The sequence below is a fragment of the Anarhichas minor genome, unplaced genomic scaffold (assembly GCF_050575085.1).
Source record: "Anarhichas minor isolate MPS153535 unplaced genomic scaffold, ASM5057508v1 ptg000067l, whole genome shotgun sequence".
In the NCBI taxonomy this organism is placed as follows: Eukaryota; Metazoa; Chordata; class Actinopteri; order Perciformes; family Anarhichadidae; genus Anarhichas; species Anarhichas minor.
This window is the reverse complement of record NW_027466513.1, coordinates 4,935,001-4,953,743: the sequence shown is the minus strand read 5'-3', so window position 1 is coordinate 4,953,743 and position 18,743 is coordinate 4,935,001. Positions and strand designations below refer to the sequence as shown.

The 18,743-nt window shown below is 42.0% G+C and overlaps 1 protein-coding gene across 1 annotated transcript in view; it reads left to right on the top strand.

Moving 5' to 3' along the window:
• Positions 1-18,743, top strand: part of LOC142934188 (multiple epidermal growth factor-like domains protein 11) — a 95,702-nt gene that overhangs the window by 40,772 nt on the left and 36,187 nt on the right. The window contains exons 6-9 of the mRNA XM_076078629.1: positions 11,313-11,559; positions 12,191-12,311; positions 15,914-16,050; positions 18,108-18,320. Of these exons, the coding sequence (XP_075934744.1) occupies positions 11,313-11,559; positions 12,191-12,311; positions 15,914-16,050; positions 18,108-18,320 (718 nt within the window). The remainder of the gene's footprint in view (positions 1-11,312; positions 11,560-12,190; positions 12,312-15,913; positions 16,051-18,107; positions 18,321-18,743) is intronic.

Sequence of the window (18,743 nt, the reverse complement as noted above, 5' to 3'; positions counted from 1 at the left end):
CAGCAATTATCTGGGCTTCAAATACGAAAAAGTGCAAAGCAAAGACGACTTTTCTGTGCATCGATTAACGCGGCGCCAACTTTTCCCGGCTTATTATCCGGACATGAAAATCTGTAAAAACTCAATCACCTAGACACACCAACAGGCGCAGCCAGTGTCACGGTAAAGTGACACATCATTCCAGGCCCGCGAGCAGTAAATTGTGCCATCCATCTGGCCTGTCCTCCATCACCGCCCTCCCCCCGCATCGACCCGCGTCCCATACAGCCTGAACTATGCTGCCACTAATTACAATTATTAATTGAAAATAGGAAATCAATGGCTGTGAATTAAACACGAGCGTGCATGTTTGTATGTGGGTCGGCCGTCTCCTAATAACTCTGAGCTTTGCTTGACATAGTTATCTACTGACGGGGTGTTTCAAAGCATGACCGGGTCAACGTGCACACAGTTAGCAGCGCAGAGTTCTGTTATCGGCGACTTTCATCAGCTTGTTCTGGAGGTGAGAGCAAACAGTGCTGGTTTTATAAAGTATTGTTTACTCGTTTGTCAGGGGATAGTGCACAGTGGCTGTCTGACAGCGTGCTGATGGAAATACTTTTACTCATGCAAGCAGTGTGGCCTTAAATAAAGTGCTGCATTGCTGGGCAATATACCCGGGTGCTGTTGGAAATATAAATGCACTGTAGTCAAGCAAAGTCAATTTATTCTTATTTATTTTTTTATTTCTGCTGTACTTATGGCTGCATGCTTTCCAGAGGCATAGTTCGTCCCTGCTGTTGACCTTTCTCAATGAGCCTGTGGGACTTTTCGGTTTAAAAGCATTCTGGGTGTGATTTGCTGTGTTTTAAAAGTAATCATTTGCATTTTTTTTCATATAAATAGAACCCTTATTTAACTTCACTCGGGCCCTTACTTTGCTGTTCAGCTACTCTCTTTCCTCTGCCGCATACAAAGTTGTCGTCTCTGTGTTCATGGACGCAACAATAGCAATTTGTTTGGAATGAATATAAAAGAGTAGTATTTAATAATAGATTATATTGAGGCAGCGCCCGCGGTAAATGCAAAGCAGCGACTGTTTATCACCAAAGGTGTCGTCAAAGTCATGAAAAACAAGTATCCTGCAGATTGCTTCTCTCCATCTGTTCCATAAGTTTTTGACAAAGATGCCATTAAATTAAAAATGAATGAATTACACTCGAGGCTGCGTGTGTGTGTGTGTGTGTGTGTGTGTGTGTGTGTGTGTGTGTGTGTGTGTGTGTGTGTGTGCACTGACTGGCTAGTTCATTGGCTTTTGCCCAACAGACGCTGTGAGTGCAGCTGAGAAGGCGTTCATTGGCTGACAGCAGCATCGATTCAGCGTCTTGACTCGGTGAAATGTTAAAGGCGAGCTCGATGACAGATACAGAACAACTTTATAATCATTTATTCATCACGGCAACAAATCACTTAGTGGCTCTCAGTTGTGCTTTAATTTCATAGACTGTTTATAAGATGTGGACGTAGTCACAATGACATCGCCCATTTGTTTGTGGACTGCTGTTTTAAAGCCTCGAGTTCAGCGCTTTGGCCGCAACCATCTTGGTCTTTGGCTGTAGTCACTATTTCTTTTTTGCAACCAGAAGTGACAGTAGAGCGTGGAGCTAAGTACAACCAAATGCTGAATTAGACCATTTTAGACTACCAAAATATTAAAATTAACTTTTATGAAGTGAAAACACTCTGTGCAAGACTTACAGTTGTAAGACGAACAACTCCTAGACCGGACAACGCTGTGGTAGAGACCTGTCAATCACAGTAGCCCCGCCCTAAAGCATCCCCTGCTTTATGGTCTGTTTGACTCTAAATGGACCATAATGTACTAAATGAACATCATGCTGTATTGAAGAAGACTTGAAACTAGAGATTGAGACCATAAACTCATGTTTACAATGTTTACTGAGGTAATAAATCAAGAGAGAAGTAGAGTCATTTTCTCATAGACTTCTATACAACCAGAGGAGTCGCCCCCTGGTGGACACTAGAGAGAATGCAGGTTTTAAGACACTTCGAACCCGGAGGTTACCACCTACATGTATTGGAGAACCTCCACCTCTACGATAAGTGGACCCATATTGTCCACAGGCATGTCTATGTATATGTGCTTGTAAGATAGACTTTCACATCCTTGCCCCCCTCTGTTCTCCCCCTGCACATGCCCCTTTATTTGTCCGGGTGACCACTAAACCACACTGTAGCTCACAGTCCGGCCTCCACAAACCCACGGTGTGATCAGCGGAGCACAACCAAGACAAATGAGTGCAGCTGCAGCTCCATAGATCAACAGATGGCCCGACGGCAGTCGGGAGTGCTGCTGTGTTATTTCGGCCACTCAGCACTATCCCTCTGCCTCACTTATTGGCAGGGTATTCCCCCCTCGTTCCTGTCCGATCAGGCCGCTCGTCCATCACCCTCTCACTGGGCCGCATGCATCCTCTTTATGGGGAAAAGATTTTCACATCACCCTGGAGCCGATGTGACTAAGTCATCATGTCGCAGACAAATCTTAGTTTGTAAGATGAGTTGTTTTTTGTTTTTGCAGCTTTAAATATATATATATATGAGGAGAGCGGAGGAGAGCGTTTCTGTGTGGTTCACACTTTGATTCCTGAATAAACATCCAAACTTGTTGTGTGTAAAATGCCCTGTCGTGGGCCTTTGGCAGTCATCAACAATCAATGCTCTCTTTTGAGTTTTTTGATTTTAATGTGTCCAGGTGGAGACACACCAAATCTGTTGAAGTATGTGACGTTGACTATTCATATTCTATGGAGAGCAAAAGAGACCAAGACCTAGTATCTAAATATGCATAATCATGACTTAACCTCGGCTTTATGCAGAGTGAAGCCCGTCCATCGCTAGGCAGCAGGCTCGGGGAACTCAACTCAAACAGTCAAAGTATGCGGTGTTCATCACAAATAGATTAATATTCTGTTACTGCATTGCCTATTTCTCTATATCAAGTTTCACGCTAACGCTAGCTTCTGTCGCTAGCCCTGCTCTGTGGCCAACATATAACGTGAGCAAGTGCATATCGGCTACATTGCCATCTTCATCGTATCCCGGCTGTTGGCCGATCTCGAGCCGTATATCGTCCTTTATTTGGTTGTTCAGGTGTTTGTTGTACATTATTAGGACACTGCCCATTGTTCCAAAGGCACGTTGCTCCGTAATGCACACTCTCAGAGACACGTGGCAAATTATTATGCAGAACGACTACAATGTTGACTTCAGTTGGAACAAAGGGTTTCATTGGTCAAACATGGCGGTAATCCTGCTGAAATAATAAAAAACAATATCCCCCCCCCAACGAATGTTCTTGTGACGTGTGCAAACAGTCATAACCCACAAATACATTTTTTAATAGATTTCTGTTTACATTTTTAGGCAAAAGAAAATCTGTTCTTGGTGTGAAACGACATTAATTCTGATTCATTCAGCCGAAAAATAACGCAGTCAAGAGCCACACAAAAGCTGCTAATTCAGTCACCTTCCCTGCTCTTGTGAATAGAGACTTTTGAATGCAGAGCTTTTGTTTTTTTTCATTTCACACAGTTAATCACTATAACCTCGTGGCCCTCCCTCTGACTGTGCCGACAGGTTTGAATAATGTAAAACACTCATCATGCAGATGTTAGTGGTTGTTGATGGCAGGAGTGGAGTGGTATTCATTTAATGCCGGAGAGGTTTTGTATAACTGGTCATAGAAAGAGAGAGCAGATTAGTTGCCGGCTTTGTGTTGTAACGAGGAGTTTGAACGTGTTTGTAAGTGGAGAGAGTATCCCTCTGCAGCTCCAGTGTGTAGCGCAGCAATAGAGCACTGTATTTGTATACAGTGTGTGTGTCTAAAGAGCCACAGTCTTTGCTGGATGAATCAAAGTTTAGGAAAACAGACTCAAATAATCACAGCTGCAGATATGCATATTGACACATTTTTGTTCAGGCTACGTAGCACTTCTGTGAAAGCAGACTCAACCAACTGACTTCCAGCTGATAATGACTAATGAATGATTATTATATTTGCATAGCTTTTTCCCCTGTGTCATGAAAAAGCAGCGCGATGAAACCCTAAAGGGGTTCTTTTCCTTCTTTTTTCTTCCGAATGGCTGGAGAGACAAGAGAGAACAGCATCTAAAGTAGGTGCAGCAGACGATTTAATGACGACATCAATCAGCCAAGCACAGCGTGTGTGTAGACGTTACCTAAAGCACTTCTCAGGCCTTGACAATACAATGCAAACACAATGGTGAAAGAAATAGCACCAGCAACTGTATGAGAGTTTCTAATCACATCATACACTTTGAATTTAAATTGGAAATAATTGAAAAAAATGAGTTTCTTTACGGGATTCGGCTCTGATATTAACACTGGATGTATTATAACTGTGTTATGCTCTGTGTATAAAGACCGGCCATTGTGACTTGTAACAGTATTACAGTAGCGGTTCCTCTTGGATGTGTTTCACGTGCTGCAGAAACACACAGCGATGTTACATGTTAAGTGTTCACATTGAGAATTATAAGGTCGTTATCAGTATCAGTGTGTTTGGCTCCCGGAGGAGTGAATGCTCACTGTGTGAGATGCTGCTTTGCATCTAAAAATAACCTCTTTTTTCTTGTAATTGTGTTATTGAAAACAGAAAAAGACGATCTCTTGGCCGTCCGCATGAACAAACAAGCCTCTGATGTTTTCTTTCACATGTGAGCGTGACGTGTGCAGGACTTCAGACAGGGAACATGTACCTGTGACAGGCTGCGGAGCGGTGTTATGAAAGAGAAGAGGAAGATAATAAGTTCTGTTTCCACGATGAAACTACTTCAGACACATTAGGACTGTAGAGGGAAAAAACACTGTGCTCTCGCTGTTCCGTCAGACAAACGAACACAAATCAGGAAACGGTGTCTTGCAATCACCAAAATACACCTGAAATAAGTTAATAAAATAAGAATAAAATAGGATGATAGATGTTGATAGACCTGCTGCATGTAAACGCACATTTACAGTCACCACGTTAGACTGAGCATTGAAATATCGTGTCTTTGTGAGCTGATTTCCCCAAGTGGCCTGGTTCCTTCCGTGCATGTTAACATACATATGAGAGTATGTGGATCAGATCTGCACCGCCTGTATGAGAGGAAGGTAGAAGCAGCAGCTGTCAGCATCAGTCACACATGTTGAAACCATCAAATTAGGCTGAAATTAGTCGTGTCTGACTTTCTCCGTCCTTCGTCTGCCTCCCCCCCGTGTGTTCAGGCCATTAAGTGATTTGACATTCAGCTATATTTCTTTCCAAAAAATATGTCTAAATGTCAAATTCAGCCTCATTGAACCTTCCGTTATGCTCAAGAGATCGTTAGGTAGCGGCCCTTTACTTAAAAGTGGCATCATGTCAATGACAAAAACAAAGAAACAAGACAATTACCATAATAAAATGATAAAAGCCATTAAAACTTTTCAATTTGGAGAAATGATTTGATAGATAATTTCTGATAAGTTAAAGGAAAACATTTGCCACCTTATGGGGATGTCAAATCAGTGCTGATAGTAAATGTAGTGATAGTAATGTAATAAATTCCCCAGTTGTACCTCCTGATGAAGGAGTATAACATGAGCCGAGTAATAGGAAGATTTAAAATATGAGTTATTTGCTCTGAGATCATTTGGACTGAGTGTTTAAGAAAAAAGGGATCCAAAATAGCAAAGTATGCTGTTCGGGTCCTGTGTGAGACCAAGTCACTGTTGACATATTATACCGTTAACAAATGTACTTTCTTAACTAAAGACAGTTTTGTAATAAAAACATATTTTGGCCCAAACCACAATCTTTACCTAAACCTAACCAAGTAGTTTTGTTGTGTAAGTAAACCTAAAAACTAAGTAAACTTACTTACTTTGTCTGTATGCTACAAGCGGAAACTGTACGTTTCGTGTGAACACGGAAGTTTTATTTTGAAAATATACTCTGCAAGTAACAAGCAGAAACTTCACTTTTCTTGTGAAAACTGAAGTTTTATTTTGAAAAGACTATGCTTCTGTCCATTGGAAAGAAATACAAACAAACAGAAGACCCTTACTCAATGTGAGCAGTAATGGACTAAAGTGGATATGAGTCATGAAGCTGACATATGCGTCTTGTTTTGACTCGTTAAGGAGTTCTTTGGATTATGCGACAGTTCTTGTTTTACCTTCCTCTTAACTTTAAAGTTAAATGTTGGCCAGTTAATACATATAGGGAGTCAGGTTTTATATTTCATAAAAGAGGAACAAAATAAAGGAACTTTTAAATTCGTATCTGTCTGCGTAGGAGGGTTGTCTGTCTACGGATCTTCCAATTAGCTGCTGCATTAAAAAAGGAAGTTTTGAACATCAATATTTCAGTCTGTTCTGTATGCGTGAGTGACGAGGAAAGGCAGCAACAGACTCTGTCTTTGGAAGCTTCTAATTGCTGCTCTAACAGCTGTTCTGTTGCGCAGCTTATAATTTTACAAATAAGAGTTTCTGCAACTGAAAATAAAACTAAATATTCTTCATCTCTACGATGAGTAAATATCCATTTGTAAATTATACGACTGCCCTGCTGTCATGTAGACCTGTGAAGCCTGTTGAACCTGCCCTCAAGGTTTCCATACGAGTATTGTAAGTTTATCTGAATGAACGGCGACACATGCTCCCGTACAGTTAATAAGAAAGTGTGAATCACTACACCCACGTCCACGGCCCTTTAGCATGCAGCCATGAATGGGCACCCGAAATATAACGAGGTTTTGCTGCAGCCGAAGCCGAAGATTAGCCGTGGACAGACGCGGATGTGCACGCTCGCTCGCGGACGCACACGCGAACAGATATCGCACGATCCTACTAAGCGAAGATAATGAGCTGTGGAGGACAGAGCCAAGCTAGCTGCTCTGCTAAGCTGAACTAACCATATCCTCTGCTGCCTTTTAGCTTCATATTTACATACACACTCTTAATATAGAGGTAGAGATCTCCAACTTTTTAATTTAGTTTTAGTTAAGATCGAATATGCTTGTGACAACAACCTCTGGTAGAAATATCCAGGTGTGTTTCCCTTTTAGACGTGAGAGAGTAAACAGCACAACCAAAGAGCTCGCTCCCATTCTATCGTTGGCAAACAATGACTTTACACCGTAGATAAACCTAGAAATGTTCCTTAAAGAGGGAGCCCTTGCCAAAGTATATTATGCAGCTCTTAATTCAGTGTGGAAAGTTCTGCTTTGTGCCAGCGAGCTACTCTTGATCAAAGTCATTAGTCACTTGATTTGGACTCTTTGCTGCTGAATAATTGAGGCTGAGAGAGGATAAAGAATTTGACTGTGTTGGCTCACTAGTGAAGAGGAATAAAGGGGAACTCCCCCCTTTGAGCGAGAGACAGGGGGAGGAGGAGGAGGAGGAGGAGAGAAATGGAGATAGGGCAGGGGGAACTGAGAGATGCAAAAGAAAGAAGAGAGTAAATTAGAGGAATATTGAGAGGGAGTTAGTGTGGGTCTGATTTATGCTTTGTCTGCTCAGAGCTCTGTCCACCGCAGCACTGATGAAACATTTAACACCATGATATCTGTAACGACCACCCACGTTTGGGGTGGAATAAGTTCTTCAAGTCTGGGCAACTTTGCCCGTCTTTTTTTTGAAACTTAAGACCATTCACTCAGAGCTCTTGGCACTCACACTCTGGGCACTTTACTTCCCTTTTGGAGAGTGCAGTGCAACCCGTGAGCATATATCAACAAGATAATAGTGCTTTGATTTATGTTGTCTTGAGATGATGTAATATACAATAAAAATGTCCCGTCTTTTGTACTTGTTTTCAACTAATGTCGTCCGGTTCTGATTTATACCAGCGATTCTCTACCAAGTCGTCAACTTGCAGCTTAGTCAGTGGCCCTACATGTCAAACTGTGGGTGGCGCTCGACGTGGCCTTAGTTCCGGTGGGAGTGAAGAAGTCAGGTGACGTACTAGAAAGAGTGATGAATGTCGTCAGATGGACGGGTTAATTACTCACAGGACTTTCACCCAGGTGTACCCAGGTGTACCTGACCCGCGTGAAAGCAAAAGACAACGTTGACTTATTTAAATTTATGTCAAGTTACGCTACCTACTTAATTAATGCCGCTTATGTAAGGTAGCCTATTCAACTACGTAACAAACATACTTATTCTAACCAGAACCACAATGACAAACACTCAAGACTTTCACCCAGGAGATCAATGTTCACGACCCATGTGAAAGCAAAAAACAATGTTGACTTATTTGAAGTCACGTAACGCTACGTACTTAACTTACGTCACGTATGTAATGTAGCCTTCTTAACTACGTTACAAACATTCATCTTTTCTTCAACCTAACCAAGTTGTTTCCTGTGAACACGGATGTTTATTTTGAGATGACAGAGTACCAAGCTGACACTAGAAGCATACGTAGAGCGCCATAGTTTGAAGCGACTGACCGAGCTGTCGTAGTTGCCGAGTTGTGAGTGCGAGCGTGTTGGTGCACTGCATCCACTTACAGACCTGCGATGTATTATCTGGATACAGATCCTGAGAATATGTTGAATCCACTCATCGGTGTTAATATTGCGAAGGAGGCAGCTTGAACAGACTAAAAAGCCTGAAAAAAACTGTGCCCAGGAATATGTAGATTTCATTTTTGTAAACAGGAGTCCATTAGAATATAGCACGAATAGCAACCCGTAGCAAAATGCTGTGGCTGCAGTGGCCGGCAGAATGACAATGCTGAATTGTCTGCTGTTTTAGACTGATGAGACGACTGTGGTGCTGCGTGCATCCATCACGCTACAGTGCACGTCACCACTGCTGGCTGATGTTTGTGGTGTTTCATTCTGAGCGGTTATCATGTCACGTCAGGATGAAGCAATATTTGAGGGAAGGGGGAGGAGGAGGAGGAGGGGGGGGGCATCATAATCCTTTAAATATGGAGATAACGGCGCTCATTTCCAGGCGGTCCCTCCTGGAAGTGATTCATGCTGTTTGATCACATATAGAATAAAGAAGCGTTCCTACGTCCTCACCTCTGCACAGCTGACCAATCAGTGCCCGAAGTGGCTCGAAATGTCAGGCGTTGGTTTCAGAAAGTGACAGAAACTGTCGGAGGCGGTTCTTCCTCATAGGGCTCATTTATCTCCACTGAGATACATTCTACAGCTTCTATGAAGTGACAGACATGAGCACAAATGTGTGTGTATATGTATATATATATATATATATATATACATATACACAAGTCAAAATGTGAAGTCTTATAGTGTCACCACTACATCTGGTTTAAAAGAGTCTTTACATTGTTGTGTCATCTTTAACCTCTCAGTGAAATGTGGTGAAAACACTTAATTTCTCTTCTTCAGCTTTGAAATCATGTTGGAAATATAATAATAGAGCACGCTGGAAGAGGCAAGTAAAGTATATAATGCTAGGGAACTGTTTTTTATTATACTTCTTGAGAGAGATATTCTGGATGCTGCTGCAGTAGTTTGAGGCTCAAACTCTTTATCATCATACGGACAAGCAGTCGTTGGCCATGAACTCTTAGATCTCAGGCTCCCTCTATTAATGCTCATTAAATATGTATTTTCTTTTTAATAAATCACACAAGTAAGAGCAAAATGAGAATCTTAGAGTGCAAGTTAAAATAAAGACGTGAATAAAATATAAAATAGAGTAATAGTAGATTTGTGGTACTGTATTGAAAATGAACAAACGTAAACAGGAATGTAGTAAATATATATATATATATATATTTATTAACAAAGATGTACAATGTAAATGTACATTTTCATATTTTCACATATTATGTCTTACTATTGCACCGTGTTTATTGTCACGCACCAACCAAAATGTTTGCGTTGTTAGTATAGTTATTGATTACTTTCAGTAAAGTTGGAGAGTAAAGTGGTTTAATGCATTTCTCTCCAGCAGCAACATCAGGGAGAGGATTTGTGCTGCAGCTGCACCAACACTGTGGATCACTCAGATTAACTAAAACATTAAAGGCTCGTCCTTGAGCTCTATTTTTGGTGTATGTGGGGGGGGGGGTTAAGACAGTGGACTTGACTTGGTATGAAGAGATCTCAGACCAGCTGCGTTGGTTAACATCAACGGGCTGTATAGAGTTTACCGATGTCTCGTTTGCATCGTGTCTCTCTGACAGTTAAAGGTGAGGGCAGCTGATTTAGCACATCTGCTGCCCTCAGAGGAGCTGCCTCAGACTCCTGTAGGTTAAACCGCTGTAACACCTTTCTCTCAGTGTTCATGAAGACTGGGACCAGTACTTTAATCTGGGTTTATGGACTTCTGTATTCTGGACTGACTGTTGTCTAATCTGTTATTCAGCAGCTGTTGGTATCAAACCAAAGCCAAATGAAGCTCTTCTCTTTTTTCTCTTCTGACATTTAGAATTTTTTCTTTGTTCCGTGGTGATTGTGAAAAACAGTTTAGATGAAAACTGTAATCTGTTATTTTAAGCAACACGTGTAATTCAAAATAGAAAAGCTTTAGCTTTGTATTTGCATCTAATTTGAACCATTGATGGAACCTCGTCTTATCCAGGCAGCAACCTCCGGTTCTGAAGAGTGAAGCCGATGCGGAAGTCTATGAAAGCTGCATTCTCTCTAGTGTCCACCAGGGGGCGACTCCTCTGGTTGTATAGAAGTCTATGAGAAAATGACTCTACTTCTCTCTTGATTTATTACCTCAGTAAACATTGTAAACATGAGTTTATGGTCTCAATCTCTAGTTTCAAGTGTTCTTCAATACAGCATGATGTTCATTTAGTACATTATGGTCCATTTAGAGTCACACAGACCATAAAGCAGGGGATGCTTTAGGGCGGGGCTACACGGTGATTGACAGGTCTCTACTAGAAACGTATACGGCGTCTCTACGTCACTCCTCAGTCTAAATATGGTCACTTCCTGTTCACTGGTTGCAAAAAACCAACATGGCGACGGCCGTAATCCAAGATGGCGACTATGTTATCGCCAAACTGGAGGCTTCAAAACATCAGTCCACAAACCATGGGTGACATCATGACCACGTCCATTATATACAGACTATGATCTTATCTCACCTGACTTCACCTCACCTTCGTCCTCTCTGTTAAAACACTCTCATGTGGATTACTTCATGTTCAGATGACCATGAATCCTCCGCACTCTCAGACCTCTGAACCCGTGTATAAATATTGATGATCACACAGTTTTAAATCACATGTTGACTCACACTCCCTCGTCTCTGTCCAGGCTGTGAGAGCGACTTCTGGGGGCCCCACTGCAGCAGCCGCTGTCAGTGCCAGAACGGGGCCAAGTGTAACCCGATAACCGGAGCCTGCGTCTGCACCGACGGCTTCCAGGGCTGGCGCTGCGAGGAGCCCTGCGACCCCAACCTCTACGGCAAAGACTGCCTGCTGGAGTGCCAGTGCCTCAACGGCGCCACCTGCCAGCATCAGACCGGCGAGTGTCTGTGTGCGCCGGGATACACCGGAGCCTTGTGAGTAGCCGGGGGGGTAGCAGAACACCTCAGATCTTTTGCTAAATTAAACACATCAAAAATATACAATAATTCATTAAAAAAAATTATTTTGACACCATATGGTACACACACGGTTCTTCTGATCTGATTCTCTTTGAACCAGCTGCTGCTCTGCTCAATCTACAACACTCTTAACATTTCTACCTTTCTAATGATATTAAGTCTGGGTTTGTCATTGTGTTAGTGTGAAGTACATGAATATATAAATCAAACACAACACACAAGAGTGTGTTGTACCGGTTCTGAAAGGTGAAGCCAAAAACTGAAAACTGTAATTAATGCTTCCTCGTTTGTCTCCACAAATGATTTTTCTGTGTCTATCCTTTAGAGAATATGCTCTATTTTGGATTTTCAGTGCAAAATATAAGCCTTGGAAATACATTGATGTGTTAAAAGATTTTTTACGATGTGGAAATAGATAAATATCATTATTATTATTATATTTATATGTACAGTACAACCAGAGTAGAGTCCTTTTCTCATAGACTTCTATACAACCAGAGGAGTCGCCCCCTGATGGACACTAGAGAGAATGCAGCTTTAACACATCAAGCTTCACTCGGGTTGCCTTCTTGTCTCTTCCCTCCAGCTGTGAGGAGCCTTGTCCTCCCGGTAAACACGGCTCCCTGTGTGAACAGCGATGTCCCTGTCAGAACGGAGGAGCGTGTCATCACGTCACCGGAGAGTGCTCCTGTCCCGCCGGCTGGGTGGTACGAGCTGCTTCACGTCCACAACTAAACCAGCTAATGTGCACGTTTACCCAAGTTCAGCTAATAGGGAGTGTTACAAATGTCTCACCTTTATTCTACTCACTTGTACCTGAGCAAAGTTTGTCACTAGAGAGGCTTTTTTCAAGGGGGAGATTTCTGTGCACTTCCCTATAATATGAGATTCAAACAAGCTAGATTTAGGAAGTCACAAATACACAAATGCCTGCAAAGAAACCTGAAACCTCCAGGGTGGGGCGGACTTGTCAGTTCGGAGTACAGAGAGTAGAGTGTGCAGTTTGTGGATGTAAACTGGACCCTGGAGCTCCTTTCCACTATCAATGCCAGTCACAAGCTAACAAGCTAGAAAACAACGTGAACAAATAGAAGATGCTAACGACACCATTCTGATACTGCGATAGTCGTTCATTTTGTTGCACAAGAGACTCTTCATCTGAGTCTAACAAACGAAGAAATAAAACAAATAGATCGTGAGTTGGACGAGGCCAGATCCAGAATCTCTCAGTAACGGAGAAAAAAGTCTCTTTTTATGTGTTACACAGAATATGAATCAAATCAGAGTATTTTTCACATTCGTTAAAACGTGTCTGGAGGGGAACTTTAACGGGATAGTTTGGATGTTTTGAAGTGTGTTTGTATGAGGTTCTTCTCCATAGTCAGTGCTTTACTACAGTAGATGGAGTTTGGAGAAATATTTAGAATATTTTCACCTCTTTACATTTCTGACGGGAAACTGAAGCTGTTATCTATGATCTCTACAAAGACACAAGACACAAGACAGTCACAAGACACAAGACAGTCACAAGACACAAGACAGTCACAAAGACACAAGACAGTCACAAGACACAAGACAGTCACAAAGACACAAAACAGTCACAAAGACACAAGACAGTCACAAGACACAAGACAGTCACAAAGACACAAGACAGTCACAAGACACAAGACAGTCACAAAGACACAAAACAGTCACAAAGACACAAGACAGTCACAAGACACAAGACAGTCACAAGACACAAGACAGTCACAAAGACACAAGACAGTCACAAGACACAAGACAGTCACAAGACACAAGACAGTCACAAAGACACAAAACAGTCACAAAGACACAAGACAGTCACAAGACACAAGACAGTCACAAAGACACAAGACAGTCACAAAGACACAAGACAGTCACAAGACACAAGACAGTCACAAAGACACAAGACAGTCACAAAGACACAAGACAGTCACAAAGACACAAGACAGTCACAAGACACAAGACAGTCACAAGACACAAGACAGTCACAAAGACACAAAACAGTCACAAGACACAAGACAGTCACAAAGACACAAGACAGTCACAAGACACAAGACAGTCACAAAGACACAAGACAGTCACAAAGACACAAGACAGTCACAAGACACAAGACAGTCACAAGACACAAGACAGTCACAAAGACACAAGACAGTCACAAGACACAAGACAGTCACAAGACACAAGACAGTCACAAAGACACAAAACAGTCACAAAGACACAAGACAGTCACAAGACACAAGACAGTCACAAAGACACAAGACAGTCACAAGACACAAGACAGTCACAAAGACACAAGACATTCACAAGACACAAGACATTCACAAAGACACAAGACAGTCACAAGACACAAGACAGTCACAAGACACAAGACAGTCACAAAGACACAAGACATTCACAAGACACAAGACATTCACAAAGACACAAGACAGTCACAAGACACAAGACAGTCACAAGACACAAGACAGTCACAAAGACACAAGACAGTCACAAGACACAAGACAGTCACAAGACACAAGACAGTCACAAAGACACAAGACAGTCACAAGACACAAGACAGTCACAAGACACAAGACATTCACAAAGACACAAGACATTCACAAAGACACAAGACATTCACAAGACACAAGACAGTCACAAAGACACAAGACAGTCACAAGACACAAGACAGTCACAAAGACACAAGACAGTCACAAGACACAAGACAGTCACAAAGACACAAGACATTCACAAAGACACAAGACATTCACAAGACACAAGACATTCACAAAGACACAAGACAGTCACAAGACACAAGACAGTCACAAGACACAAGACAGTCACAAGACACAAGACAGTCACAAGACACAAGACAGTCACAAGACACAAGACAGTCACAAAGACACAAGACAGTCACAAGACACAAGACAGTCACAAAGACACAAGACAGTCACAAGACACAAGACAGTCACAAGACACAAGACAGTCACAAGACACAAGACAGTCACAAAGACACAAGACAGTCACAAGACACAAGACAGTCACAAGACACAAGACAGTCACAAAGACACAAGACAGTCACAAAGACACAAGACAGTCACAAGACACAAGACAGTCACAAAGACACAAGACAGTCACAAAGACACAAGACAGTCACAAAGACACAAGACATTATACTGTAGATGAGTTTCGCTTTCAGTTCAGTTCCTTATTGAAAAATATTCTAAATAAAGCTTAAAACTTAAACTGATATAGATTATAGTCTAAAATACGTCCACAGCAGAACATTGCTTTGCTCCCGAATCTTCGGTACCAAGTCGATGCCCAAATTCTAAAGATGTGACGGTATTCGTTTTTTCTGCATCGCCGTGGATCAGGGCTCGAGACTTGAAGCGTCCCGTCGTCCAGGGGACAATAGAAAATGTCCCTGATAATGTTACAAGACATCTGTGTTAAAATCAGCAGGAGGAGAGCTAGTTATCGTTAGCGGTTAGCGGTTAGCAGCCGGTGGGCAGAACAGTCCTGCTCGGCTATATAACTGAGCTAACGCTAACGGAGGTTCCATTGAGTTATTTTATAATGCGTTCACCTCTATTCAGTAGAGTAGAGCAGTGGGCGAAGGTAAAGTACACCGTTATCATGATGTGTTTAAATGTAATTGTAAAATGTAGTTATTGATAAGAAACTTGAAGCAAATCATCAGAGATTAATTACGAATTTGCAAAAACCAACATCTGAATGGTAATAAAGTCAGTTGAGGTGGAATTTACTGTTTTGTTTTTACTGTGGTCATCCCAACCTCATACAACCAAACTCCAAAAGAACCAAACTTTCCCTTCAAGCCCAAATCTGAGATCACCATGTTTGTGTTTCATATTTCAGCTTTTTCATATAAAAAAAAGGTTTCCTCCTCAAAGTTCAATATTGGCGTTTAGTATCATCACGGGACACTAATACTTACTCATTTAACTCTGCACCTGCTCAGACTTCTGCAGCTTTTACAAGTTCATGAGATGAAATCTTACTTTCATTTTTAATTCAAAATGAGTGAATAATATGTCCATAGTGTTAAACACTTGGTTATATAGTCTAATTATCCTTTGATCACATGTTATTTCCTGATCTGAATCTTAATTTATGTATCAACCGCTGTTGTCACAACAACATATTTCTCTCATTAAGATAATGAAAACATTTCATTTAGTTATCTCTAGTGAAACTAATAATTAATTTACTGATTGCTGTGTACTGAACACGAGTGTGTCCCTCTGTACTCATGTAAACACGATGCTCGTGTCTTCCTCCTCCTCAGGGGCCCGTCTGTGCACAGCCGTGCTCCTTCGGATCGTTCGGCATCAACTGCTCTCAGGAGTGCACGTGTCGCAATGGCGGCCTCTGCGACCACATCAGCGGTCAGTGTCAGTGCACCGCCGGCTACATCGGAGAGAGGTACGGTGTGAGCGCACCGCTGTGTGAAACCTTATCGGACCCCTCGGGGAAATTAGCTTGTTGCAGCTGAAAATATTAATGGAATTCAGCAGGCAGGAAGATAAATACGGCATCACAGTAAGATATGTGATAAACAGTAAATACAGAGTGGGGACTCATGAAAACACTAAGGCAATGGTGTCAATGTAAACATGTTAGTAGGAAGTACAGAGGAGCGTGTTTTCTGTCTGCCTCTCTACTGTAACTCATCCATTAAAGGCACAGTGCCCAAAATAACTCATATTAAAAAGTCAGCCTCGGTTGACCTCCGTCTTCAACATATACTGATAAAGAGTCATGCAACACTCTGCACCTCTCTGTCCATGTCCTCAAAATTAGAAATAGATTGTGACGTTTGAACTGTGGATTCATCTGTCGTACAGAATATGGAGACTTTATGTTCCGTGTTATATGTCAATGTCCTTCCCTCCTACTCTCTCCCACATCGCATTAATTGCTATTATGCACTTTAAAAATAGTTTCCTCCTTTATCTCCTCCATCATCTCTGACTCTCTTCTATGAGCACTTTTCTGCAGCCCCGCCTCCTCTCTGGTCAGCTCCGTCTCTCCCCTCCTTCCTCTCCCTCCATCTTTACTCTCAATTGAGCCAAATCACCTCCATTCATTTGGGCCCCAGACAGGTGAATTAGCCTACATGGAATAATTCCTAGATTGAGTTCTCCTCCTCCCACGTCCACGTTCTAATGGAATTAGCCGAGATAAGAGTCCTGAGGAAGTCAGCATGATTTAAACGTGACACCAAACAGAAAAATCCTCAACGGGCCATTTTAATTGAGTGATTTGTCTATTTCTTAATGGTTTCAACTTGCGTACGTGTCGAGAATGAAGCTCAGCCGAACTTTAACTTAAACAAATTATTTTTTTTCTGTTTAATGCCGCTCTGTGTGTGCTCATTATAGAGACCGCTCAGGGTGTCGGCTTAATGTCGTAGCCTGTTGACCCTCGTGATGGTGTGACGGCAGAGCGAGTCATCAGTGAGGAGAGTGAAGTGATGACACCGCTCCGTTTGAATTGTTCGGTAGCAGCAGGAGAATATTTCTATGAGTTGTAAATGTGTGTTTAAAGGATCATTCATGTCAGCTTTTCAGTTCTTTTACATGCACCCACTTTTGTTTTCGGGATGTGAAATGTACACAGATGTTGTGTTATTTCTGTCTCTGTGAACATGATGCTGAGAGAGTCCTGGTCCTTCAGGCCCTTGTCTACACTTATCCAGATATTTCTTTTAACGGATATTTTCCTCTGCTTTCTGGCCTCTTGGTCACCAAAACGGATGTTGGTGAAAACTCCTGTTACTTTGTATCTTTGTGAACAAAAACAAGTTTTATGTTGTGTTAGCACTGCTCGGTCTAATGACCGCTTTACTTCTTAATATATATATATATATATATATATAATAAGAATACATGATGATATGGAACTCATATTTACAGGTAGATTATTCCAATCAGAGGCAGCTTTAAACATAAAGGTGTTCTTAGCTGTTGACTTAGAGACTGCAGGAACAGAGAAACAGAGTGTTTCAGTTGATCATTTGAGGAGAAAAGGTTCCATCAACTGTTTTAAGTAGTGAGTGTAATTGAAATGTGTACATTTAAAAATAAGCTGCAGCCAATGCCGCTGTCTTCTTATGGAGGGAGAAGGCAAACCTAGAGCTTCATACACTGTGAGTGGTGAGTTATGAAAGGACAGCCAAGAACTATATATACAGTTTATACATATATAGGATCTACGTTCAATTCACAAAACAGCGTTTATTTTATGTTTTATAAAGTGAATCTATACACAAGGATTCACTTTATCTCCAAGGATTGCATGCCCACTTAAAATACCATCTTTGAAATTAGATTATCTTTATTAACCAGAGATGAATGAAAGAAAATGTCCTGTAAAGATGAGCTTTAAAAGCTCTGTACCTGGAATCATCCTCTTCATTATGTTGACGTACACCTTCCCCTCATCGCTGCTTTCACTCGCTGTTTTTCATCCCGACTCAGATGTCAGGACGAATGCCCGGTTGGCACTTACGGGCCGCAGTGCGCCCACAAGTGCGACTGTCAGAACCGAGCCAAGTGCTACCACATCAACGGGGCCTGCCTCTGCAACGAGGGCTTCAAGGGCCCCAGCTGCCAGGACCGCTTCTGTCCCCCGGGCCTGTACGGACTCATCTGTGACAAATACTGCCCCTGCAAAGCTGCAAACACACTCAGGTACTGAAACCGCCCGTCGCTTTCATTCTCCACCCGACGCAGCGTGAACAGAGGAAGGTTGTGTTTGAGTTACTGCATGTTCAAGTGGTCATTCTAAAGCCGAGGGGTCCTGATGGCAAAAACACGGTCACCTTTGGTTTTCAGCCTCGACTTTGGAACAACCAGAAGGGCCCCAGCCCGAGGACCTGAGGCTGCAAGCTGGCTCATAGAGGGTCAACATGTTGTATATACGTGCTTTAAAAGTGATCAGTATATTAAAATCAATTCTAAGAGGAACAGGGAGCCAGTGGAGAGAAGCCAGGATTGGGGTGATGTGATGTCGTCTGTTAGAACCAGAGAGCAGCAGAGGTTGATGCCAGAGAGAAGCGAGTTACAGTAATCGAGCCTTGAAAAGATGAATGCATGAATGACTTTTTCCAGGTC